This window comes from Hippichthys cyanospilos, chromosome 5 (assembly GCF_059441005.1).
Source record: "Hippichthys cyanospilos isolate Australia breed blue-spotted pipefish chromosome 5, RoL_Hcya_1.0, whole genome shotgun sequence".
NCBI classification, from domain to species: Eukaryota; Metazoa; Chordata; class Actinopteri; order Syngnathiformes; family Syngnathidae; genus Hippichthys; species Hippichthys cyanospilos.
In genome coordinates, this window is record NC_142373.1 from 23,036,235 (window position 1) to 23,062,748 (window position 26,514).

At 37.4% G+C, this 26,514-nt stretch overlaps 1 protein-coding gene across 2 annotated transcripts in view; it reads right to left on the reverse strand.

The window, feature by feature from the left end:
- The window catches only part of LOC148424032 (fibroblast growth factor 14), a 101,967-nt gene that overhangs the window by 13,199 nt on the left and 62,254 nt on the right, over positions 1–26,514 (reverse strand). The window contains exons 1-3 of one of the 2 annotated variants that reach the window (XM_088415059.1): positions 24,134–24,714; positions 14,799–14,909; positions 11,388–11,491 (exon numbers count right to left, since the gene is read on the reverse strand). In XM_088415059.1, the coding sequence (XP_088271185.1) occupies positions 11,388–11,491; positions 14,799–14,909; positions 24,134–24,326 (408 nt within the window). In that variant the 5' untranslated portion in view covers positions 24,327–24,714. Of the gene's footprint in view, positions 1–11,387; positions 11,492–14,798; positions 14,910–24,133; positions 24,715–26,514 lie in introns of those variants that run through there. The other variant, XM_088415058.1, reaches the window with a different exon arrangement.

Sequence of the window (26,514 nt, forward strand, 5' to 3'; positions counted from 1 at the left end):
TCAATAGTTGGCAGCCCCAGCTGACACAAATGGAAAAACAACTATAAAAGACACTGAGTAGGAATACCGTTGAACGTTTCTTTCCTTGAATGCATGAATGTAGGGGTGCAAATTTGGCTCTGAGAAAACTATTTTTATAAAAGAGACCATCTAAGAGTGCTGAGAAAGGTGTGCTTTTATAAAATTTTGATGCCTCATTTTACAGTACTTAGGGGGATTTTTTCATTAACATTTGACAGGGTGAATAAGACATTGCCTGCGCTGCTGAACTTTCTGTTTGTACAGTACTACAGCCATTGGAAAAAGTAGTTTCAATTGTGCTAATACTTTCTTCCTGCTTCGCCGCTGTTCATATGGGTGTGTGTCTGTGTGTGTGTGTGCTTGTGTGTCTGTGAGACCAGTCTCCCACAGCGCTGAGCAAGCTGACTGATAGGAGAAGGAATGAAGCAGCGCAACTGAATGCAGATGATGTATGCACACAAGCATGTGAATACTTATTTATCATTTCGGGAAAACAACTAACATTCATTATTTTATCTAATGATATGGTGATATATTAATTACTGAGACTGTAGCATTCGCTGTGCAAACCTCACACCTCAGATTACACAACTAGATTGCCCAGAACTTTAACTCCTTCAATTCCCAGAACCATGTCAAAAGACAGGTTCATATTTTTAACAATACACCATAACAGTTGGATTGTTAAAATACTGCACCAACACAGCTGTAACACGCTTGGCGCGGTTGCGATTCAAAGCAGACGGCTTCCGTTGTGCAATCAAGCCTTACTATCCCTTTAAATTTTGTCAAATCGGTGTAAATATTCTCACATATATAAATAAATTATTTCTATTTTTTTTCCAATGACAGCTATTAATGTATATGCATATTGTTTGAAAGTAAGGTGTAAGGAATGTTTATTATTTATACAACTTTGTTCTATTATATATTATTTCTAGACTGATTGCTCTGAATATATATTTGTTATAGTAAAAATAAGACGTAAATAAGATCCTTGTGGCCCCGAGGGCTGAGTTTAGATACCCCTGACTTACAGTTTTCTCAGTTTATTTCATGATTATACAGCACTTTGTAGGCATTAATACCTAGTTTAAAGCATTATATAAATAAAGTTGAGTTGAGTTAAGTTGTTGAAAGGCAAACCTCCATACATAATGCGCACTAGCAATTTTTAAAATTTTATTAAGTGCAACACAAGGGCTGACATATATTTTGCTCCTTTTCATTCATTTTGCAAATTCTGCTTTATGTATATACAATTTTACAAATACATTGGGGGATTACTCAGTAATGGAGGAATCAGGCAAGATGACATTTTAAAAAAAAAAAGAAAAAAAAAAACTGAATGCTGATCAATCCTGCAAAGTAGATTTACCAAACACCAGACGGAGTTAATATGAGAAAAACTCTATACTTGGCACGAGCTGGCTTTGCCGCCTACCTCTGACCTTGCTGTTCATTAATGCATGAGGCTGTTCCCCGCCAGCCCTCATGACCCAAACTATTTCTGACATTGCATTAAAGGTAGGAGAGAACAACAATTTGGATATAATGAGCAAACCCCCACTCCACCCATCAGCCCCGGCACAACCACCCATGGTACTTCCCCTGATGGGTTGGTAATTACTGCATGCAGCACACTTCTAGGGACTGTAGGAATGTGAAAATATTATGGTCTGCACACCTTTCACGTGCTTTAGTGAGTCAGTGGATTTATTTAAGTGCTAATGGCATACAGAGGGACCTATTAGGCCGATGTTTCATTTCATTAACGGCAAAATGCCCAAATGATCTAATAATATAGGGCCAGAGAGATAGTCCCTGGTTGTTTTATTGTTTTGTTTGTGGTGGTTTAAAACATGTATACTATATCTATATATTGTATATGTGCAACATTAAGTTTTACATATACACATACACAGTGTGTGTATATACAGTGTATATATATATATATATATATATATATATATATATATATATATATATATATATATATATATATATATATATATATTCTGATTTGCTTGTGTATTTATAATTTCCAAACTCTAATGAAGAGTAAGCAATTGTTTATAATTATAATAAAAAAATAAAAACCTTCGGCTTGGTGTTAAGCTTTATCATGACCAGACTAGTTATAATCATGAATGCTGGAATAAAAGAAGGACACATGGATTTTCTTTCAGATACATGTGGAACATTTTCTTCCTGCAGGTATGGTAAAATGTTATGTGTAGAATTATTATTACATCAAAATAAATTGGAAATAAATTGGAATCAAAATAAAGTGGAACCTTTCATTGTAGTTTACTATAGATTTGAACTAATGAGCTTGATATTTTGCGTAACATCATCTCAATTTGCATGATGATCAGATCCACCAATCCAATGGAGATATTCATGCAAAGATGTGAAGTAGTGTCTCATGAGGTCATAGTCGTGCAAACGAGAGTTGTATTCGAAATGCCTTGCACGCTCAAGTATTTGATTCATAAACTCAAAATAATTTGGAGTCGTACTCATATGGAAACACTTCAAACTCAACCCAATTTAGAGACGTACGAATTGTTAAAAAATGATAACAACAAATCAATGATAAGAATTCCATCCATCCTTTAATTCTCCACATCACGGGTCCTGGATGTTTTTGGTCAAAAGACAGAGTCAATGATTTGTTTTTTCTCAAAAAGGATGGCACAAGTTTATCTCTAATCATAATTTAGAATTTTTTGGTATACCAACACTCAAATTGCACTCATCCAATACAGACATGGAACACAGCTTAACATTTCCTTCTGTACGGTTTCTTCTCTGTTCTATTTACCCAATTCATTATTTTATCCCTTTGACAGACACATGCAACAGAGACAGGGCAGTATCCAAGCGCACACATATAAAGGACCCAATCGACTGCAGTATTACATTTGTGCACATTTGCATTCCACACGACTGAAAACGGGTTCACGCAAAGCCATCTGTTAGCCACTGACACCGTATACCACAAACACACACTTTACACTAGAGGTGTCTATGGAGGAGGTGTTATAGTTGTGTGAAGCTGAGAATTTGCATCTATGGTTCACGTATGCTGATGAAATATACAGTATTTGTTGGGACCAACACCTTCCTGAGGTGCTTCGCCTACCCATACATTGTATTCCTCTTGTTTGTATACTGAAAAGTTGAATTCAAGGGAGGCTAAAGAAGTTACAATGACGACTGCATCACCAACATCATCAAGAAATGTAGTGAAATGCCAAGTCTGCTAATCGCTAATAAAGACGCCATCTCTGCCCAGGGACTTTATTTTGGACTCCTCCTATTGAGTTTTCTCATGCCAGACTGTTTATGCCTCTGTAGATGCTGCTGTTTTAGTTAGCGACAGAGTTCAAATCGGGTCTGCTGTTAATTCTTTAATGTCAGTGTGTGACAAATAATGATTATGCTTATCCTCGATATTTACTTAAAAAATTGAATACCACCCATTACAGCTGATATTAATTCACTATCTGCAGTCATGTGCATGCAAATAAGAGTTTGTTATTCTTTCATGGGTCTCGCAGGATTCCTCCTCCAAGGGAAAAGTCCAGAAAACAGATATTTTGGGAACAGGTCGACAAATAGTGTGGTTGACCTTGAGAGTTTTTCTCAATGGGGCTTCAATTAGGCAAATAAACAATGCTATAGGCTTGCAATAACTAACAGAATACAGTTACTTGACTTCCATTCTCCATTCTAGTGTATTACTTGACTTCTCAACAAATCTCACATGCACTAATCTGCCTCTTACTCAATGCATAAATAATGTTTTCCACTAATATTTTGCACTACATATTATTTGCACTATATTATGATCACCATTTCTGTTGTTTTATTGTTTATTGTATTATTGTTCGTGAATTCTTATTAATCTATATATTTATTGCTTGAACATGGAATGTGGTCTGCTACTCCGGGAGAATAAAACAGAATAAGAATTTCATTATGTGGTATAATAATACTATACATATGACAATAAAAACTCATGAATCTTGAAGTTTGCATCTTCAATGGAAGGTTTTTTTTTTATGCATTTGTTTATAATTTGGGGGTGACGTGTGCGTCACCAACAGACTGCTCTCAAACCACATCATCCTACATAAAAATCAAGCCAAACAAAGCACAAATAAGTGAACTGTTAAACTAAATCAGTTCCAAAACATTATTTTGGGTGGAACACACGCAGCCTGGTACCAGTTGATCCGCGAACCGGTACCGGGCCGCGAATCGGTGGTTGGGGACCACAGACATAAGCCACATAAACCAAGGCAGTCAATTCGCTGTTAGCAGCCAGGGCGGATGATCCTCAGCTAACAGGAGCAGCTTTTTAGCTGTAACTATAGCATTATTTTCAATAATAGAAACAAGCAGACTGAAAAGGTGTCCGGGTTCATTTTTGTTAACACGCAGGAATATTACTGTTGCTTACAAGAAAACAGTATTTCTTGTAGCGTAGTAGGTTAGAGACCATGAGGCTGCCACAAGGTTTGGGCTAACAATAATAATAGTCCCTCACACCGCATCTTCACCACCCGTACTAGAGTAGATACACGCCCACTTTATCTGAGGAAAATTGACCGTTTTTCACTTTTGGTTTTATTCCAGGCTTGGGAAGAAGAGATTTTGGACTGTGTTGGCCAAGTAAACAGTAATGTTTATTAGTTACAGAGATTTACTGTAGAAAATGGCAAAATGGCAAAATAGCAAAATTGTATGTTTTGGAGCACACGGCAAGGCAATCAACGTTCCAGTACATAATTCACTCGTGGGAGACATTGTTGTTGTGACTTATGAGTAGTGGCTTTCCAAGGAGACTGATTGATAGGAGGAATGGGTGTTACTGCGTGTGCTCTATCGTTTGTTGGCAACTCCAGTTCATTTCAATGTCGGTAAAACGCCTTTGACTCCCATTACTGATCACTACAACATTAGCTTTGTTGTTGTTGTTTCGTCATGGCAGATGGCTTTAGAAAAACATCATGAAGGGGGTGTGCGAGCCACTCGATGAAAGGCGGGGTTATAGGGAATATACCGTTTCACTTAACTTAACGTTTCACTTAACTGGCCTTAACAAAGGCCAAAATTGTTAATTTTCCGGGGGAGAGTCACGGCACCTCTGTAGGATGAAAACTGTGAAGATTCATGGTATTCATTTGACAGTCGATATGCTAATGTATTCTGCAGCCTGAAGCTGTCATAGATTGTGAATAAAATGCAAACTGGGAAGTAGATCCCTCCATTTTACACAATATGTCTTCTTACTTAGAGTGTAGTTGCTCAAAGCAATGCCACCGGTCAATTTGACATTCAGAAGAAGAAAAAAAAAATACCAAAAGCAAGTGTAGGATCTGACGAGTCAGCTGAGACTTTGCCGGTCAAGTGAAGCAGGGCAAATGTAGCCGCTAACCATGAAATGTAACGTTTCCACTTGAGATATGAAGAGCCATTTAATGGATGGAAAACAGTGAAGGAAATGATTTGGCAAAATAATGCAATACATATATTATTGTAACCATTAATTCTGAAAGCATTAACAAATGACCTCTCAAATTCCCAGCCTCACTAGAGACACGAAAATGTTGGGAATTGATGACAAAAGTAATGTATTACTTTAGGTAATTAAGGAAATAAATAATGTATTACTCTGGTTAGTTATATAAATAAGTAATCCTTTGATTTAATTAATGATATACTCAATTAATCCATTATTTTAGATAATTATGCATACAAGGAATTTAGTAATAAAGAACTAAATATTTTTTGTCATTAATTACCTAAAGTAATAAAAGCATTCATTTATTTAACCCCAAAGTGTAGGATTAAATAAATTAATTACAGAGTAATGATTTACTTGAGTATTTAATTACCTATAGTACTGGCATACTTTAGTATTTAGCTACCTAAAGTACTGGCATACTTTCGTACTTAATTATTGAAAGTAATGGAATACCATAGTGTTTAATTACTCAAAGTAATGATTACGTTAGTACTTAATTAACTCCTTTAGCACCACCATTTTTAAATCCTCTTTTAGAAAAAAAAGAAAAGTTATATGAATGAGACCTTGGGATAGAATGTCTGGATTTAAAAAATAACAAAAGAAAACAACAACAACAACAACAACATTACATAAAACTATATCTTTAGAATTGAACTAGTTAAGTAGTGGACTAACTCAGGTCATTGTCCATTTCAAAATGTAACACCCACCACTACTTTATAGCTGTGCAAAATGAAAAATAATTTATTGACTGCTGAGAATGCAGTCGATTATGTGGAGCTGATTGCTAATTCAATATGTTTTGAAGGATTTTTAAGGCAATCCTGAGTGAGCAATTGTCTGAAACATACAATGAAACTATTAATTCACGGTCAAGAAATGTATTTTCTGCAGATTAACATTGAGTTACAAAACCATGAGTTCTTCATTGACTGATTTTGCCTCAAAAGCTTTAGAATTTCGAATGATCCCAGAGCAGACACTAAGGTATCTGTAGAGAATAACAGCATCCTTATAGAAACCCCAGGGAGATAACCATGGTTCTTATTACATCTCAGAGGGAATGTCGGACCTAGCAGGAAAGATAAATTAGCCAAACGTTCATTAGTTCATAGAGACCAGAAAGGCGTTCGGTGATTGAGCCCTCCTTTTGTTCCGAGGTGCTTCCTTTGTGCCGGACTGCTCGGCCGCTTTGATACCAGATGGAAGCGCTGTGCCCAGTGGGCCTTTCGCACAAAAGAACCTGATGCACAACCACGGGGCATTGAATGTGTTCGTCATTTATTTCCTGGAAAAGATCACAGCTCTCAGTTAATTCACGTCCTGTGAACGTGCGTCATTGCCCATGAAAGACCGACTGAGTCAATTCTGCTATCCACTTGGCCTTTTGGGCTTTAAAGAACTGAGCTTGTAACTCAAAATATCCGTCTTGTTTGAGTGGATTCTTCTTTATGTTTTCATTTGTGAACATGAGGTAGAGTGTTATTCGCCAGCCAAACACAGGGTCACACTCAGACGTTACACAAAAATATTCACACACATGTCCACATTTATGAACTGTTTAAAGGGAAATGTCAGTCACTAATTTCTTTGCTAGAATATATTCTATACATTCTCCACTGTTTAAACAAGGTATTTTGATTAATACTGTGTTTGTGGAACCTGAATTAAGCAGCAAAATCCATCTGTTTTTGTCCATTTCAAGAGGGCAGCCTTTTTGTCATCTGTCTTCGACTGAAAATGACTTCACAGCTGTTTAAGGTCCAGATGATAGCTAATAACAGGTCACCTGTTTTGCGGGTTTGTTCATGTGGTATTCACAAGCTGAGATGTGATCGGTTGCTATGTTAGCTCTTAGCAACCGTGGAGGCATTTTTGGTCGACAGAAAATGGCAAAATGGCCGCCCCTGAGATGGAGGAAAACAGTTGGATTTTGCTGCTTCATTTATACTCCATGTATGCAATACTAATCTGAATGTCGTGTTTGGATGGGTGGGGTTGCACTGAACAAGGACATTTGACTAATCTTATCCTATAAAATCTCAAATTAAAGTAATATTCTTTATGTTCGCCTGTTTGATCTTCTTTGTGGACAGTCTCTTCTAGATTTTTCAATAAAGCATTTTTTTGGGTGTTCAATTAAAAAAAAAAAAGAAGAAAAAAAAAAAAAGAAAATGCAGCAAGTTTTTAGTGGCGATTTAAAACATGATAGTCAGAGTTTTTCCATCACAGCGCATAGGTTCACAAGCGGCAGTCTGGTGCTTGGTGTGCAACGATATGCAGCAGACCATTCGTGTTTGACTTATTTGACAGAAGTAAGGCTAATTTCAAGTCATAAGTAACTTAATACATCAAGGTATGAGGAAACATTAATCAATGTCCCATACATCCTTTATTCATATTATTAATTTATTCACACACTAGTAGGACAAAGTATACACAAAGCTAAATTTCACACACAATAATAACCTGCTGATTTAATCAAATGAACATTAAGATTCACAACCCTGTGAAATATTTTACCTTAATAATCTCATGGAAAGCCTTTAACAAATTACTTTCAGATAATATATAACTGTTTTTTTTTGTTTGTTTTTGTTTTTGTTTTTTTTACTTAGCGATAACCTAAGGTATGAGAGGCTTTGGGAATTTTACACTACCCAACTGCCAAGAAGAGTTCTGTGCCTGTGTGCGGCGTTTAACTGTGGAATAGTCTGGACCTACACAACAAGCAATTCTATAGCTTTAAAGCATCTTATGGTCTAGTTAAATTTGAACATAAAGGACTGGTTTGGTTGGTGAGTCATTGGCTCTTTCTTACCTTTGTTGGTATCTGCTTGTTGTTAACCACGTCGGTGTGCGTCGTTTCCATTATCTTGATGATATATGTTTGTGATTTAAAATGTTGGTATATATCTCATTTCTATTGCCAGTTATAGTAGGTAACTACTATTGAAATATACTGTAATCTAAATTATGTAGACTACTATATCTATACTAACTAGTTATAATGTATGATAATGTTTGATGTTTGATAAGTTTGTTGCTTATCTTAGCTGGCATGTATGGGTCTGTTTGCCACCAGAGAGGTGAAAAACATTAGCATGGCATGCAATAAAAATTAAGATGGAGTTCTAAAAGGATTTCATCTTCCTACTCCTTTTTGGGCACCATATGACGAGTTTGAATTACAGTACATATTGACAGATTTTTGCCATGATACTTTTTCTGCATGCATTGCTTTATTCTTTTGTATAGTTTTTCTGAGGTAGGGGGGGGATTTGTTTTGACTTGATAAAAAAACAAAAAAACAATAACAAAATCAATCAAACAAAATCAACCAAGTCTTAAATCATAGTCATCAAATTTATCAGCATGTCCCAAGCTACTGTGTCAAAAATTCAAGCAAGCCGAACCAAGCTATCACTTGGGTTGGTCAAAATGTAGTATCAGGGACAATATGTTTTTCACTTATCATAAAAAGTGTTCATTTTGAATTCATAAAACTCAAATGACCAAGTCTAATAAAAATATCATACTCATATTCATATATAATAAGTATATAGTATGGAATGGATTTAATATTAACCCCTTACATATTTAAACCTTTCAAGATAGATAGATAGATAGATAGATAGATAGATAGATAGATAGATAGATAGATAGATAGATAGATAGATAGATAGATGTTTTGCTAATATAAAATTAATACAAACTATCAAATCCACCTTATACACACATCAAACTGACAACTTCAGCATTTATTTGAGTTTTTGCTCAGCTGATATAACACTGCATTCCACCAAATAAATATTATAAGTATTTAAGCATTCAAAACTGCCTTTAGCATTTGGAAATCTTTTGTGCTGGGCTTACAATGAATTTCAAAGGTAAATATTTTGAAAGTTTACCAATTGAAAGTTAGATCAGCATCAGTGAGAAGCTCTTGAAAACTTACTTTTAGATCAACTGTGATGTGTTTGTCATTTTCCCCCCAAATATGTTGTTTAGCACAGCTGCATTAAAACAACCTTCAGAGCAGTTTCTCTCAAAAAATCTAAGTGCACTACCTTCAAACACAACTAATGGGCAGAAGTAGCAGCGCGAGTCTGAAGCTCACAAAGCGATAACGGCAGAAAAGCGTGTATCCTCCTTACGGAGGAGGATGAAGACCATCTGGCAAGGCTGCCATTTCCCCACTAAAATGGGGGCCCATTTGAGTGGGCCGCGTGATCATAACCTCCATTAGCAAACAGAAAGAAGCGGTGGACAAATCAGCAAGACGAGCTGTGTAAAAGGAACACAAGGCTCCAACCTCAATAACTCCCACTTCAAACATGTCTGGAGGTTAGTGGACACACCATCGTTTATGTTACAAAAAGAGGCCGTGTTAAACGGTAAAAACATAGGTGGGGAGCTTTTTTCCCTTTTCACTTATTAGAGATCCACCATCTTAAAGTTACAATTCCGTTTTGAACAGTCCAAATCCTCAGAGTTTCAGGCTTTCACAAGTGAATATTCTACGATTTCTGTAGTCCTCATGGAGACAGTCATATTATATTTGTGTAAAATAAAAATAAAAAAATAATAATAAAAAAAATCAAACATTTGCATTAGAAAAAAATATGAATATTTGTGCCCTTTTTTCTGACGTTAGGAACTAAAGCTGTTATGTATCTTAATTTATTCATATGTTATTACACTGTCAATTTGTAATAATGTCGTTAGTGAATAAGGGGATGGGAAATTAAGTCTGACCATTTTCTATAGCCGCTTATCCTCACTAGAGCCGCTGGCTTGCTGGTGTTTCTCCCAGCAGTCTTCAGGCAGTAGGCGAGGTTACCCTGGATTGGTTGCCAGCCAATCGCAGGGTGCACAGAGACAAAACATCATTCACAACTAATGGAAATTTGAAGTATCCAATAGATATAACAGATTTTACCTGCCTAGCCAGCTTGAGAAATTATTTTCCCCCATGCGGCCCATGAGCCAAAATAAAGTTTGACATCCCTGCTTTTTTCTATCCATGGATATCCATCCATCCATCCATCCATCCATCCATCCATCCATCCATCCATCCATCCATCCATCCATCCATGCATCCATTTTTTAGAGCCGCTCATCCTCACAAGGGTCGCAGCCTTACTGGTGCCTATCCCAGCTAGCTTTGGGCAGTAGGCTGAACTGTTTGCCAGCCAATTGCAGGTGACATAGAGACCAACAACCAATCATGTAGCCAATCACACCTTAGGACAATATACAGGGTTGTCAAACTCATTTTTGTCACGCGCCACTTTGTAGCTCTGATTGGGCTGATATGATAAGGAGTTAAATATTTTTAAATAGTTTTGTAGTATTATTACTGTAAACAACAAATTAATGACTTAGTAGTTTTGAAATCAGAAGTCAAGGACAAGAACTTTTTGATTTGTTCTTGAAGTTACTGGAAAAAAACAAATGATCAACTTCATTATTATACACAAGTTAAAATTTTGGAACTGAGTTTTACAAGGGTCATGGGAATTTACATGATTTGCTATCGCAGGCCATATAAAATGACTTCGCGGGCCGGAGTTGGCCGGATTTTAGGTCCAAAACACCTCCCATGGATGTTTTTGGAGAGTGAGAGGAAGTGATGAAAACCTTGGGAAGTATTTTTATACTACTTAGGATTAAAAGCATGCTTATAATCAAACACAATACAATTTCTCTGCTTGGTTGATATTTTAAATTGAAAGCAAGGGATCACGGGTTGAATGGTGGGGGGTGGGGGTGGTGTGCATTACAATTACAATACATGTGTACTACATTTAAATGTACTTACTGATGTGTAGAGATGACCCTCCCCGTTCATGGCGATGTACAAGCCCGTCTTCACAGACTGGATGGCGACGACTCGGAGGCCCACGGGAATGAGGTTGAACAAAGCTGAAGGATACAAAATATGGGTAAACATCATAAACAACTCGACCTCAGTTGTTGGGAAAATAAAAACATTGCTGCATCTTCTAGATGAACAAAGCTGAAAGATATAAAATATTGACAAACATCGTAAACATCTCAACCTCAATTTTAAGGAAAGCAACATCATGACTGCATGTTCTAGATGGGGCCTGGAAGCTAAGCTAGCCTCAGACTGCGCAGAATTTCCTGTGAGTTTGCCAATGAAATGGTTGATGGGGTATCTGTGAACCATCATGGGTGCAAGGTTGATTTAATAGTCCTGCAGTTTCTGTAATACAGTACATGTGGCTTGTTCTGGTTCATTGCTTGTTCTGGTGGGAGACAACAGAACATAAGATGTGAATAATAGTGTATAATACACTTAAAATGGCAACATTTTAACAAAGTATACATATGATTTGGTTAATGAAGTTTCTGAACATCAAAAGATATATTAGCAATATTTTTCTGCTTGTTTTGCTAAATTGCCCCAGTCAAATAAAATCTGCATTTGCTGCCCACCTTTAGATTTTTAGTTTTTCATTATCCATATGCAGCGTGTTAGGATTATTAAAAAAACAAATTAAAAAAAGATTAGTAAACCTCTTTTATACTTCATTGTTACTAAGGATTCAGCGAACAAATAGTTATGGCTTAGCACAAGCTGACCAAACTCAGAAAATAGCGAAGATTGGTCATTCCCTAAACCCTCAGTAATGTCCTTTTAACAGCACTGGTCAAAACGTCCGCCCTCTGAGATGGATGAAAGTGGAAGGATTTTGCTGCTTGATTCATATTCAACGACAGCAAGACATATCAGAAGGCAGTGTTTAGACGTGTGTAAAAAACCCTAGTAAAACATTTTGATTTGACACCCCCTTTCACTGTTTTAATTCGTTTTTATATGTGCAAGCACTTATAAAAATGGTAAATCTCCATTCTTCTTCATATAATTTAAAATATATTTCTAATGTTCAGAAAATAACCTGTATCTTCACTGTCTGTTGGGCTTTTAACCTATGTGAAATGACACGTGCCACATCCCATCTGGTTGACACGCTAATGTGAAGTGTCACTTGTTGGCAGCTAGCAGTTAAATGAAGCAGCTAGCCTAAAGCTGCAGTGCCACAATCAGCTATTAATACTCCCGCAGCCGCTTATCCGCACTTCTCCGTCTGTTTCCTGGGCGACCATCCGTCTTGGAGGTTTCATCATTTGTGACCCATGAGCATAAATCAAGGTTACAAATGCTAATGAGAGCAAATACAATACAATTTCTCCGCTTGGTTAATATTTTAAATTCAAAGCAAGTGCTCACGGGTTGAATAGATTTACCTTATCCAGTACAATTTACAACTGAGTGAAATTCGATTCTATCAAGAGCTGCTGAATGATAATGAATAAAAATTGATAGTGGCGCTGCATGAATTATTTATATTCTTCAAACAACATGCGCAAGCTGCTTTTTTTTATATTGATACGTAGGTTCATAAGCCTTTGTGAAATCTCCTTAGCAACAAGTGGTCATGCAAATACTGTGTGTCTGTCATGACTTCCTATTCTTATGCCTACTTTGTCATTTACACAGTATAGTGGGCATACCTGGACTAAGACCATTTCTTACTTAAACAATTAGGCAGTAATGATTTGGCTTCATGAGATCTGCATAGGAAGAAGTGTATAAGCCATTTGTGCTGATGGGAGCTGAAGATGTTTAATTCTGTGCCTAGTCAGAACTAGAGTTCTAGTGGTTTGAGACTTTTTAGTCTGGTTTGTTTTATTTCATCTAACTTTCTGTTAATAATAGTAATTTCTGTTAAATTCAGAGCAAGTTTGTTAGGTACTTCTAGTTCTACTTACAAAATTAATTTGTTCCAGAAGTAATTTCGTAATGTGAATCTTTTTGATAGAGCAGTTTTTTACATATAAATAGCCTAATACATTCCTAGACCGCCAAAATGCTCCTGAACCCTTTAAACAAATATTAATCAATTATAAAAATGCATCAAAAATGGTAACAAATACATTTTAGAAGTACATTAGTGCATAATAATAAAAATATATTATGTAAAATATCATAAAAACTGCTCCTAAACCCTTTAAATGAAGCAGTTGACAATATGAATGCAGTTCAGTTGTTTGCCTTGAGATGGTGCTGGTGTGTTGGTGATGAGTGCAGAGACAGATATCTCTTCAGAATGTTAAATTTGTACGTTTTTATTTTACATTTCCAGTGATCCAGGAATCATTTACAAGTCCACTGGAGCAATAATATTGATTTTTTTTGGATTATTTTGAGCATGTAAGTTTACTTGACTTTAGTTTATCGTCATGCAATTGCCTCCTGTGTGATGTCATTGCTAAAGTACGGACAATGTGTTAACAATGTTAAAGTTAGAAACGACAGTCCAAAGTGGTTTGTTACATATGTGTTTTTATGTGATTATGTGAATAATAGGCTAACAACCTTGAATAGAGCTTGTAGCAGACTAAACAGGATGTACAGTAAACATTCACATTTATTTCAATAGAACTCTTCCTGAAACTCTCTGTAAGGCTCCCTTTGCTCAGGTGAAATAGCATTAAAGATGAGCAATACACCGAAACATGAAAAAGAACAGGATTCGACCCTAAAATAAAGAGTGTATTGTATGCACATGTGCGGCCTTTATTTGGGGGATTATAGTGCCAACTTTTCAACTTTCCTCTGTACAGCCAGCCATACAGTAAAACTGGAATAAATGAATTTAAAATGAACCCTGAAAGCTCATGTATAGTACTGATTCATAGGATGTCTTCACTATAATTATACATAGTATTAGTTAATTTTATGAATGTAAAATGCAGGTTCCAGTTACTATTTTTATATTTTCATGCTCATACTTGTTTTATCCAATGAAAATTATTGTCATATTTAGTTTTAGTTATTTATTTAGTTGTTGTTAACTATAATAATCTTAGTCAGAACAGAGGTTATCTTATGTATCTTTATATAAGGACAGGGTCTAGAAAAGTGTTCCTAACCAAAAAAAAAAAGAAAAAAGAAAAAAAAGAACTCGGAGAGGCACAGCCATTTAAGCACATTGGTTAAAGATTATGAAAAATTAAAGAAATTATTTTGCTGATTTACTTTACATTAAAGTGACACCATAAAAATACAGTGAAGCAGCAATGATTTGTGCTCCTTGAGTGATTTATAAAACGGCCATCATCCAGAATTTGGGGGGGCTGTGGAGGGTTGAGATCATTTTTTTCTCTCTAAAGACAGCTAGAGAGTGAAACAACTACTCACAGGAATTACTGCTGTCATCCTTGGTGCCATCCAGAGAGCCATCGGGATTCATTTGCAAGTAGTAGCCCTGTCTGCAATATAACCTGGTCACTATACCCTTGAGCTGGGGATCTGTGAGGGGAAAAAAGGCAAAGATTAATTAAAAGTAAAAGTACGTGGCATGTTTCCACACAGACACATTTTAGCTCTGTGATTGCTTGACTGCCAAAGAGAACCCAACACCACCTTCTCTGGCAGTTTTATGTAGTGCATCCATAGGATTACTATACTGTATTTCTTATTTTTCCTGCAAGAGAAATCAGTGGATTACCTCTATCCGCTGTACAGTGCATGCTGGTATTTAATTTTGTCGTGAAGCTGGCTTAAGAAATGATACATTTAATAAAACTCAAAGATATGGCTGTGGTGGGTCACACAGGATCAACATTACTCTTATTGCACAGACAGCCAACAGAGCCTCCGAGGAGGTGAACTTCACTTGAGTGGAAATTTACCACTGTGTGCCTGTGTCAGGTGTAAAAAGTATCGAACATGGCCACAGAGGACACAAAAATGTTTTTTTTTTCCCTGCTGTAACTGTCCAACCTAAGGCAATTTCTGATAGCAATATTTTGGCTGATGACATTGGAACAGTCTGGAAACCTTTACTTGAGAAGAGATAAGGTAGGCAGGTGGAGGTTGAGGCCATCTTTCAGCAAGCACAATCATGTGCAAATAGTGCAAATGAATGTAATTATAAAGTAGGTGGAAGTATACAGTACTGTAACACTTGTTACATTCAATTGGCACAGATTTTTCAAGCAAGTAAAGAGAAACAAACATGAGACATAACAGCAGACTTGTCAATGCACCACCATCAATAAAGAAGTTTGAAGATTCAGACGTTGTTTGTATCAATGAAAGACCTACGTGCAGTATATGCAAGTATGCATTGTGTGCTGATTTGCGTTGACTGTAAATTAACCTGCTGTAATTTTATGAACATTTAAATGTATTTCCCATGTGTAGCGTGAATACGTTTAAAAAAATTAGGACAAAAACATGCCAGGGGGGAGGATAATTTTGACCTTTGTAGGGCTGCACAATGAATCAAGTTTTAATCGCGATTACGATATTGGCTGGCACGATTAATTAGGCTGATCCACGGCGCTATTAACATTTAAAAAGTCGGGCACTTTTTTTTCTGATCACAAGTCAAATCAAGCAAGTTGTCATCTTACCACGGGGGGCAATGTTTCCTCATGTTTGCATGACGAAAGCCTCTTAATTTCTCACCCTAATATTTTCCACACAGAAATTCAATGGAACTACAGCAGGCACTGCAAACTAGAACTAAAGTTTGAAAATAGCTTGCTATGACAGCTTGTGAACTTGGCTTGATTTGGCATAACATTCGGACAGTTTGTCACTGAGAATTTAGAGCGTCAATACTGTCAGAAATGAATCTTATATGACATAACAAGTTAACAACGCAAGTTAAGAACCATAGCGACTGCACAGAAAGAAATAATACAAGGAACAAACCGATCACAGCCCGTTGTATTTCAACAAAAATACAAAAAATCTAGATTGGAATAATGTAATGATTACACATGGGAATTTAAATCTTGGTGTTTCTTATCATTTTCGTTTTTGCTGTGCTGACAGCACATCCATCATGCAGACAGGAAAAAAAAATGGTGATCAAGGTCTTCAACTGCAAGCGTAGCGTCACAAGCACCCATCTTAGAAATGAAGAGACTGAGAACGCCAGCGAGCTCCTGTTGCAGCTTTCTGCTACTAGCCGTTGCCCACCCGTCTGATAAATGCAACCTGTCGCACCCAGAGATAGAGCACAACCGTTTCCATGGTGACCAATCCCAAATACACAAATTAGCATTAGAAAAAATGATGAGTCACTTTCATCATCACCTCTGATATTTCAGGTGTATTAATAAGTGTTGTATCAGGGGCAAGAAAAATTGTGAACATACTACTAAAATACTGTGTTTGGTCAATAACTAATTAGAAGACATCTTAGAATGTTATTTATTTTTTTAATTAAAAAAAAAAGTTTGGCGGTCAAAGTGACCTTGCCCACACACCATTCCAGAAATATTCTCATTGAACCTGGTCACAAAGCAGATGTAACAGAAAGTATACAAGGCAGCAAATTAAAACAACCAAATATGATGACGACAATTAGAATTAAAAATAATATATGAAAAACACAAAAAAATACATTACATTTACAGTTTTACACTAAAAAAAACAATGGAAAAATATAAACTTAAAAAAAAAACAACAGAAAACACCTGAAAATTGCAATACATCAAACACAAACACATTTAAAAATAGTCACAAATGACCAGAAAAAAAAATGATGACTAAGAAAATACGATCAAAAAATAGTCTCTTAGCAATACACATGATTGTTTGAGTATGCAGGATTACCCCCTTGCTCGACACCTAAGGACCAATGTGATGCCAAAGCCCTCAACTTCCCCAAGTCATTGAAAAAAATGGCTCAGTCAAATTTGCCATAATTCCTGACCCAATCATGGGTGGAACCAAACAAAGCAGCAGTATATGCGAGGCAAGATGATGATCTGATTTTGCATGCAAGGACAGTCAGCTCTTTCAAAAACATGGAAACCCTCTTAGATCCACAGAAGGACGAGATTACAAATTTGAACACGTTGGTTGATACAACCAAACTAATAAAAGGTCCTACTATATTTATGGGCAACGGGGCCTTGTAAAGAGACTAGTTTTGAGACATCCACCAAAAAATGCAGAAAGAGTGGATTTTGGTTACAGCGTGAAGAAACAGGGATGATTATGATTACAGTTCTAATAATATATCCAAACAATTCTTGATTCTTATTCTTAATAATAATAATAATAAATTTGAAAGAGGCAGGGGGGAATATTTACTTTTGCCGTTTACTGGTGTTACACGAATGCAGCACGCATACTACAGAGTCACAGAGAGAACATAATTTGGAAGCATGCGCCCAGCCGGCGAGAGAGTGAGCGAATACAAATACAATTTGCCATTGGTTTCAGTGCATACAAAACTTGGGCAAATACGTCAACACTGGTTAATTACCCCAGGCTTCCACGAACATAAAGAAAATGAAAACACAACTTTTACCAGTCTAGTAAAATGCAAGAAGTAATCCAGGAGGATTAAAAAGAGGCATCAACACAACGCATGCAGCCATTTTTAACCAGTATATCAATTTTATTAATTTTATTTGCGAACCTCAAAAAAAAAAACAGTAATACTTTAATATCAGGCAGCAGTTAAATCATGCTACTAAACACTCGTTGATGGGCTAAACTAGTGCTTTTGTTTGTTAGGACAAAAACATGGTATTAGAAACACAAAGTTGCATTTGAAGGGAAAGCAAGGAAATGGTTCTAATCTATATGTAACTATATACTGCTTGTATATACACACTATGGATGGGACAAAATCCCACCAGATGAGATGTCTTGTGAGATTGTGTCCATGAGAATGAGATGAGGCAAAATTTTGGCAATATTTGTCATATAAAATAATGTCTCACATAAATTTTACAGTTTTCAAAATGTTTTCTATTTAGTTAGCAGATTGCAACAAAATTGATGATCTGGTGTGAAAAATTAAGGCTTCTTTTTTTTTTTTTTTTGCTTGGTGGAAAAGTCAGCTGACTTATAGCACTTGATCAGTGCTAGCTAGCAGTTAATTTATGCTAGAGGCACTGCAGGCACTGCACAATCAAATGCCAGCGGAGTAAAGACATTTTTTGTCCATACAAATCTACCAACATAAATGAAACCATTTATTTTGAAATTGGTCAATAGTGGAGCAGAAGAAAACACCTGAAAGAACCCGATGAGACGAAGAAAGAAAAGAAAAAAAAAAAATTAAAAAGTCTCCTGTGGTACGAACATGAAACTTAAATGTTGATATAATTAAGGACCATGAAATTTCCCTTGCCATCGAGGATCCTTCATGACTAAATGCACGAAGATGGAGGATTCATTTTCTGTCTTTGATCTGTCTTTGTGGCGGTGAAGTCTGTAGCGCTAATGAATTTGGCTGAGATACACATAGTAGAAATGTTGTTCCAAAATATGTACATGCTTTGGTAAGATAACTTGTAGAGGGGAGAATTATTTTTTTGGTAACATTTTTGCTACGTTTCAGCAGCAAGACCTCCTTTATAGTAAACATAGCACAAGAAAGGTCACCTCTATGAATTGAAAATAAATCAGCATGTCATTTATCACACCATGCGTCAAGTCTGACCTTTTTTTTCAAAATCCCAAACTAGTTTAATCAGTGTTCCTCTTTGCACCATTCAAAGATAATGGTTCTTTTTTTATTGAAGACAATGCTGTGGATGTCTTCATTCAGACAAGCATGGACTATGAATGTGTGTGTCTTTGAGATTTCTGTTTGCGTTCATTCCGTATGCATGTGAGTGTGTGTGTGTGTTTGTAGGTGTGTGTGTGTGTGTGTGTGGGGGGGGGGGGGGGGGGTTGTTAGTGTTGTAGGGACCATTACAATGGGAGGTGACTCATTGGCGTAGTGAATAGCACGTCCGCCTCACAGTTCAAGATACCCGAGTTCAAATCCACCTGGCTCTGGCCTTACTTTGTAGAGTTTGCACGTTCTCCCCAAGCCTGCATGGGTTCTCTCCGGACACTCCGGCTTCCTCCCACCCAAAACATGCATGGCAGGTGAATTGGACATAATAAATTGTCCTTAGGTGTGATTGGGTGGGTGAATTGTTGTTCCTCTCTGTGTACCCTGTGATTGCCTGGCAACCAGTTCAGGGTGTCCCCCGCCCACTATCCGAAGCCACCTGAGATAGGCACCAGCAAGTCTGCGACCCTTGTGAGGATAAGCGGCTCTGGAAAATGGATGGATGAATAGACCAAATGGGCTCCTTATCATTTTTTGGTAGCCATTGTCTACAACCTCAACTTGACAATAAATTTTAACTTCCAATTTAGTAACCACTTGGCAGGTTCACTACCCACGATTATGTAGTTAAAAATAGGGGTTATACACAAAATCAAATTCTCATAAATCAAGTCATAGTCACTACTACTAAAGACAACCACATCCAATGTGTAGGCTTTGGTAATATATATCAATGTGCCGCATGAATAAATAAATACTTTACACGTGAACATTGTTAATCAAAATTGATCAGGCACAAAGAGAGCAACATTTGAGCAAGCGCTGCTTCAAATGATCTTGCCTGTTAGTAATGCTATATTGGACTGCAGTTAGCCATCTTAGGTAAATGCACAATCAAAATCACAAAGGTTCTTGTAAGTGTAAGTAGAACTCTGTCAAAGAACATGAATTGATTTCAGCAGCATTGGGGAATATTTCTGTTCAAATCAAAATCAGGTTTTCATGCTTTGATGAAGGCCTACATTCTCTTGAGCGCTGAGGCTTAATTTATAAGGGTAGATAGTGGTGACAATTAATATAGGGATATTTATTTGTTGCTATTGTGATGAATTGATTTCATATGCAAACAAGATCTGGAACACAGCTGCCCTCTTATCCAGGAAGGAAGTCCGCACCGCAGAAGCTAATCTAGCGCTCCTCTCTACACATCATAATCTAATGATCTACGGCTTTAATTGAGCTTGATCATTATTGCAGTGAGATTACAGTCGTGTGGTGAGTGTAATCGGATTTACATCTGGCAAATCTCCCACAAAATCTGTGTGATCATTAACCCTGTGGACACTATGAAAATCTGATGTGCTTGAAAAAAAAAAAATCTACCAGTGTTCTTACTCAAGTTAAACAGTACTTTGAATTACAAGGCACTTTGACAGAATATGGCGAACATTTGTAGTTTTTTTAAATCTTTTTTTAAATTGTACTGAAAAAAAGATGCTGATAATCAATACAGTCAGACGGTAGATGCTAATGCAGCGTCGGGCTTGGGTTACATATAGAAGACACTGGTGTTTGGAATTTCCAGAAACCACTTGCCAAAATCCCGATTTTCATCCATGCCACAGCCCCATAATGATAGAAGACAAGCAAAAAAAATATAGGAATATTCATTTTCTCATTGAAACAATTTGGAGATCAACAAGATTCAACTCTAGTACACAATAAAATTGTTTTGATAAGCAATAGTTTTACAGGTTTAAAATATGCAAGGGTTTGCATGAGAATACAGTAATAAATCACAGACACCCAGAATCTGTAAGTATCATACGGAGTAATAATAAATTTCAAACTTGTCTCTTTTCTAGCCACATTAATGTTCTCACACACACACACAAAAATGTTCCATCATATGATACAATAACGGCAAGCAATAGTTAAACACAGATCATTTCTGCAGGTAAAGACTAACCTAACACAGTTGAACACTGCGTGTCTTGCAGGACACTCAAACTTGATTTCCAGTAATTGGCTCCCGGCGGGACCATCGACCAATGAGGGCAGGAGTTGTAATCTACTCCCGCCCTAACTCCCGCTGTGTCACTCATGAAACAAAAATCCGCAATGCATTGAGGGCCCAATAGGTGAGGCGCGAAGTAGCGAGGATCACTGTATATCAAACATATTCTTCAGATAAATATGGTAATGGGGCAAATGGGAAGGGTGGAAGTGGACAGAATCAGTTGGGGGTTAGCAGCCAGAGGAGTTGCTTACAGAAGCTTTGTTAAGCAACGTTGTGCACCAGTTTTCATTAAAAAAGCAAGCAGATCGAACCAACGTCTGAATCCATCTGTGTTCTCAAACAGGAGCATTGAAATGAGATTTATTCTGTGTTAAGAATTCTCCAAGCACACCTGTTTGTATTGTTACTTACCTGTGTTATATTATTTTGAAATTACTGCTTTTAATCTGGAAGTTCCCACTGTATGTTCTTCGTTCATGATTTAGCTCTTAGTGGTGTTCGTGTTAATACAGGTTGTTAACTTGTTACCTTCTTGGTTTTAAGAAAAGCACTAGCAAACTGATCCAAGGTTTTGAGTCCATCCTTGTTGAAACTCAGGCGCATTAAGATGGCATTCATTTTGTGTTAAGAATTTTTTAAGCACTTTAATCTTTAATGTTCAGTTATAGCAAACTCTGCAAAGTGTGTGCTTGTGATCTGGAAGGCCGCACAGTATTTCCGTTTCCAACTGTAACTTTCCCAAAACTAACTGGCTGTGTCTCGTCACGTTTGGGTTATACCAAACACGTCCTATAGATGTCGCCCTACCACCCAATCATGCAAACGTCATTGACTGCTATTCAAACGTGTCACTTGTTACGCAATCCACGTGGTCAATCAGAACCAAGCATTATTTATTTTGCCAAACATGGAGAGCCGCAAGATAAGGATGAAAGTGCAACATTTGGACCTAGAGCCGCAGGGTGCTGACCTCTGGGCTAAGAATATGAAGGACGATATTTGCTTATTCCAGGGCAAATATTGCAACAAAAAATGTCAATGATGAAATATGTTCTTTGAAGGCCAATCAGTATAAACACAGTGTGCTTGTGAAATATGAATTAAGCAGTAAAATGTACCCAGTATTTTCCACCTTAGGGGGCATCCATTTTGCTACTTGCTGTAAACAGAAAATTACATCACAACACTCACATATCAATAGTCCTTTATTTTGCATTTATTAGAATATTTTTAAAACTGTTTTACTTGACTTTCTCCTTAATAAATACCATCTGACAAACAGTCTGTTTATTTATAAAATGCATCATTAAGAGTGGTTACGATAAAATGTTATTAAAACACTATGTGCAGTTAAACGTTTTACAATGGCCACACGTTTGACGGCGAAATGGAATATTTGTATTGAGACTTTTTCCGCAAGACCAAATTGTAGCATCATAAGATAAATACTATTTAAAATTGTGCAAAGCTAAACCAAAAAACTAGGCTGCAAAATGGTATGTGGCAATTGCAGTGGTCTTGGAACAGACCTTACAATGAACAGCAGTTGTGTGAACAAACACACAGAAACATAATCTAGATGGATGAAGCTTCTGCATTAAGGTGACAGAGGACGACACCAATCTGCATCTGCCATTTTGAAGCACCCTGACCCATCGCCAGATGGGTCCTCTCTCTGACACCACACATATAAACGCCCAGAGAAAAGCCATTTTAATCCACACTGTGCCTCTGTGAGGTCAACATATGAACTCCCGTGTTCTTCTTTCCAAAAGAAGGACACTTTAGAGGGCAACATTGCAATGACAACAACTACACTGTGAAAAGGTCACTTCAAATAAGTCAAAGCACCAATGCATGTCCAGCGCAACAGGTCCTATACCTGATGATTATGCCATGCAAGTTAACTGAAGGGAATTTGTTGCATTTTTAAAAAAAAATATCACAAAAATGCTCCAACTAGTTGATTTGCCCTTGAACACATCATGTGACTTTTATATGGAGCTACATACTGTGAGAAATTAGATGCATTTGTCTTCCAAAAAGACAATTATAAGGTGAATGCCCAGCAGGAGATGACACTAAGTATCAATTTCATCCCGTAAACCACGGATGTCAAACTCAAGTCCCGGGGTCCAGATCTGGTCTATGACATTATATAATGTGAACTGAAAAAGCACGTCAATTTTGTAAACCTCTAAGATGCATGCAAGAATCTATGTACCACAACCTAACATTGTTATATCTCTAAAATTATATGGAGCGATTGAAAGCCGTTTCTTGTCACCCAAACCCATTATTATAGTAACTTGAACAATAGTTGAACAAAATGGTTTTCTTATTTTATCATTCATCCAGCCATTGATTAAACATTGAGATCGGTTAACATAACTACGAAATGACCCTTGACAAAAATGATTTTGATAACCCTTGAACTATTCCGCTATGAATATTGTTTGTTGCAATATGGTGATATTCGTGGTGACCCAGTCTTTTTTTCCCCATTCCAGTGCTACCTGTCAGTCATACGGTCTGACAAGACAAAATAAAGTATATATTTCCATTTACCTGTTCATTTTGTGTTTTTTTTTCCCAACATACCTTTCCTCAATTCAAATGAACTTTTCATTTAGGTACTTGATCAGTTAGTTCTGCGTGTTTTCTTCAACATTTACATATCACTAAATGCACATTGCAGTATTGTCATCGTATAATGAAAATATTGCAATATCATCGTACATCTATACTCTGCATACCCGCCCAGCGTGTACCATGCAGGACATGACAGCTCTCACATGCGGCAAACGTGCTCAGCGTTTTATCACCTTTTACGCACGCGCCAAACACATCGCTGTAAACGTGTTGCCTGTAAAGGGAGTGGCAATCAACCAGTGGCTGCGTGGCCGAAACTTGCACCTTGTCTCCGTAGCCTGCGTTTCCTGAGGCCAAAGATGCGCACTTTGGAGAAGATGTCCACTAGGTTGCCGTTGCACAGCCCCTTGTTCTTGTTGGGGCTCCTCCGGCGCCGGTTGGTGGAGGGCCGGTCCAAATGCTGCTCCCGCGCCTGCCTCTTCTGCCGAATCAGCCCGCTCGCGATGGCAGCGGCCATGGCTGGTCAAAATCAGCCGTCCGGCTCCCGCGGTGTGCGCACTAAACGGCCACCGGGTCACGGTCCCGGCATGGTGGCGGCGTGTGCGGTCCGCTCCGGTCCAGTATAGTGTCAAATGTCACTTTGTTATTTATTAAAAAGAATGACAACTATCCGTGCTGTCGGAACACTACATGATAAACAATAAACTGAGTGGATCATCCAGGAAATCATGCGTAATTCCGCATGAATGCATAAGGGGGGGAAACAGTCTTGAAGAACTCGGGCTCCCTGAAAGTGCTATCCAAAGGAATACTCCCGATTCACGCTTGTTAATACGAAAAAAAAGAAGGTCCAGTTGCGGCTTGCAGCGTGCTGAGAGGCAAATGCACTCCTTTTTTCCCTCCTTTTCACCAGCCGTGCTTGTCCACCCTCCTCCTTTTTCTCCTCCTGTCAGCCGAGCGGGCGCGTTCACGCTGCTGTCTAAGTGACGCTCGTGCATGAGCACACAAAGCGCATCTATGGGGAGTGAAGTTTGTTCCCGAGCAACACGTCCAAATAAAGACGCAATCGCAAAAGTAAGCCAAACTTGTGCGGTAGAATGCGTTTTTTTCGGTATTCCGTGAAGTTCTGATGCGGCACAATCACCAAAAACGACAACAAATAATAGCTACACGCTCACAAAAACTGATCCCAGTGCAATGAACTTGACGTGTGCGCGGCGTGACAGTCTGCATAGTAAAATGTGTACGCAAACCTTGTATTGTAAAATGTGATACACAATTAGAACCGGATGTAGTTACATATAACAGCACAATCAACAAACCACACCCATTATCTCAATTTACTACATGCTGGAACACAAGAGTTTATTTCAAAGAGTTGCAACTTCAGATAAACGACTTGGATACTGAGAGTCATGAAAAGTTGTACTCAAAGTGGCTGCCTTTGCAAAATATCAACAACCAAAGACAGTTTGGATACAGTTGCAAAAAAAGATATCGCTTGGGTAAGACGCAATCCCCGAACCTCCAAAATCATCACTTTTTAAGAGGCCACAAAATGGTAAGCTTGATCTGCTATTAACATTGCATCATCAAAGAGAGCAAGGCCTTCTCAACACTTTCAATCGGTCAATGTGTAAAATTGACACTCACAAACCTGGAATGGATTTAAAAAAAAAAAAAGAACTGATTGTGACCTAGAAGGTTATGGCTTGACACCAGTGGTTATCATTACATATTGGCGTTCGACTGAATAGCCACTTAATTGAAAATTTTCATTTGAGAATCTACTTAGCGTGGAACAATCGTGTTTATACTGAATTTAATTTGGACTTTTCAATGTCACATTTTTGAAAGTGAACTCATGCGAGAAAAAAAAATACACTACTACTACTACTAGTATGTTCCATGCAACCAGCTAACCTAAACATTGCAACCTAAACAGTCTTTTAATCCGTCTCAGCAGGCAGCCATGTTGCCAGCTGCTATTGAGTGAAAATGACAACAAAGCTGCTCAGGGCTCAAGTAAGGACCAATCAAGCCATGATTGTGATTACCGGAGCAACTGTAAAGTCCTTGAGGTGTTTTTGCACCTTAAATCATATTCCATGAATGTAATATTATTCATAATCCATTGTTTAGACTAGTGGCTCTGCAGAGAACATTATTGTAAAAAAATATTTTGACTTGACTTGGTGTTAAGTATAGTCGATAAAATGCTTCCAATTATAAATATTATGAATAAAAATAAAGATACATGATACTACAAACAAAAATATAAATGGCTCAATTACTTGTAACTCATAATTTTGTTTAAAATGCTTAGTTTTGTTGTAAATTTTAACTAGTTGTGCTTTGTTATGCTTTGTTTGCACTTTAACCTTTAATGCCTATGATTCGTCTATTCATATATTTATGGTAATACCCTACTTTTGATATTTACTTCAGTCAGTTTATGCAAAAAGATCGACAAATCTAAAAAAATGTATGCCAAAGCCTATCTGTTTAGCTCAATATTTTCAGCACCATGGACAGCAACTTTTCATCTCCATCCATTATCACAACCGCTTAGCATCATGAGGGTCACAGGCTTACTGGTGCCTATCGCAGCTGTTTTTGGGCACTAGAGGGATGGACCCTGAACATGCCAGCCAATCACATGACACACAAAGGAAAATAACTATTTACATTCACAAATACGCCTA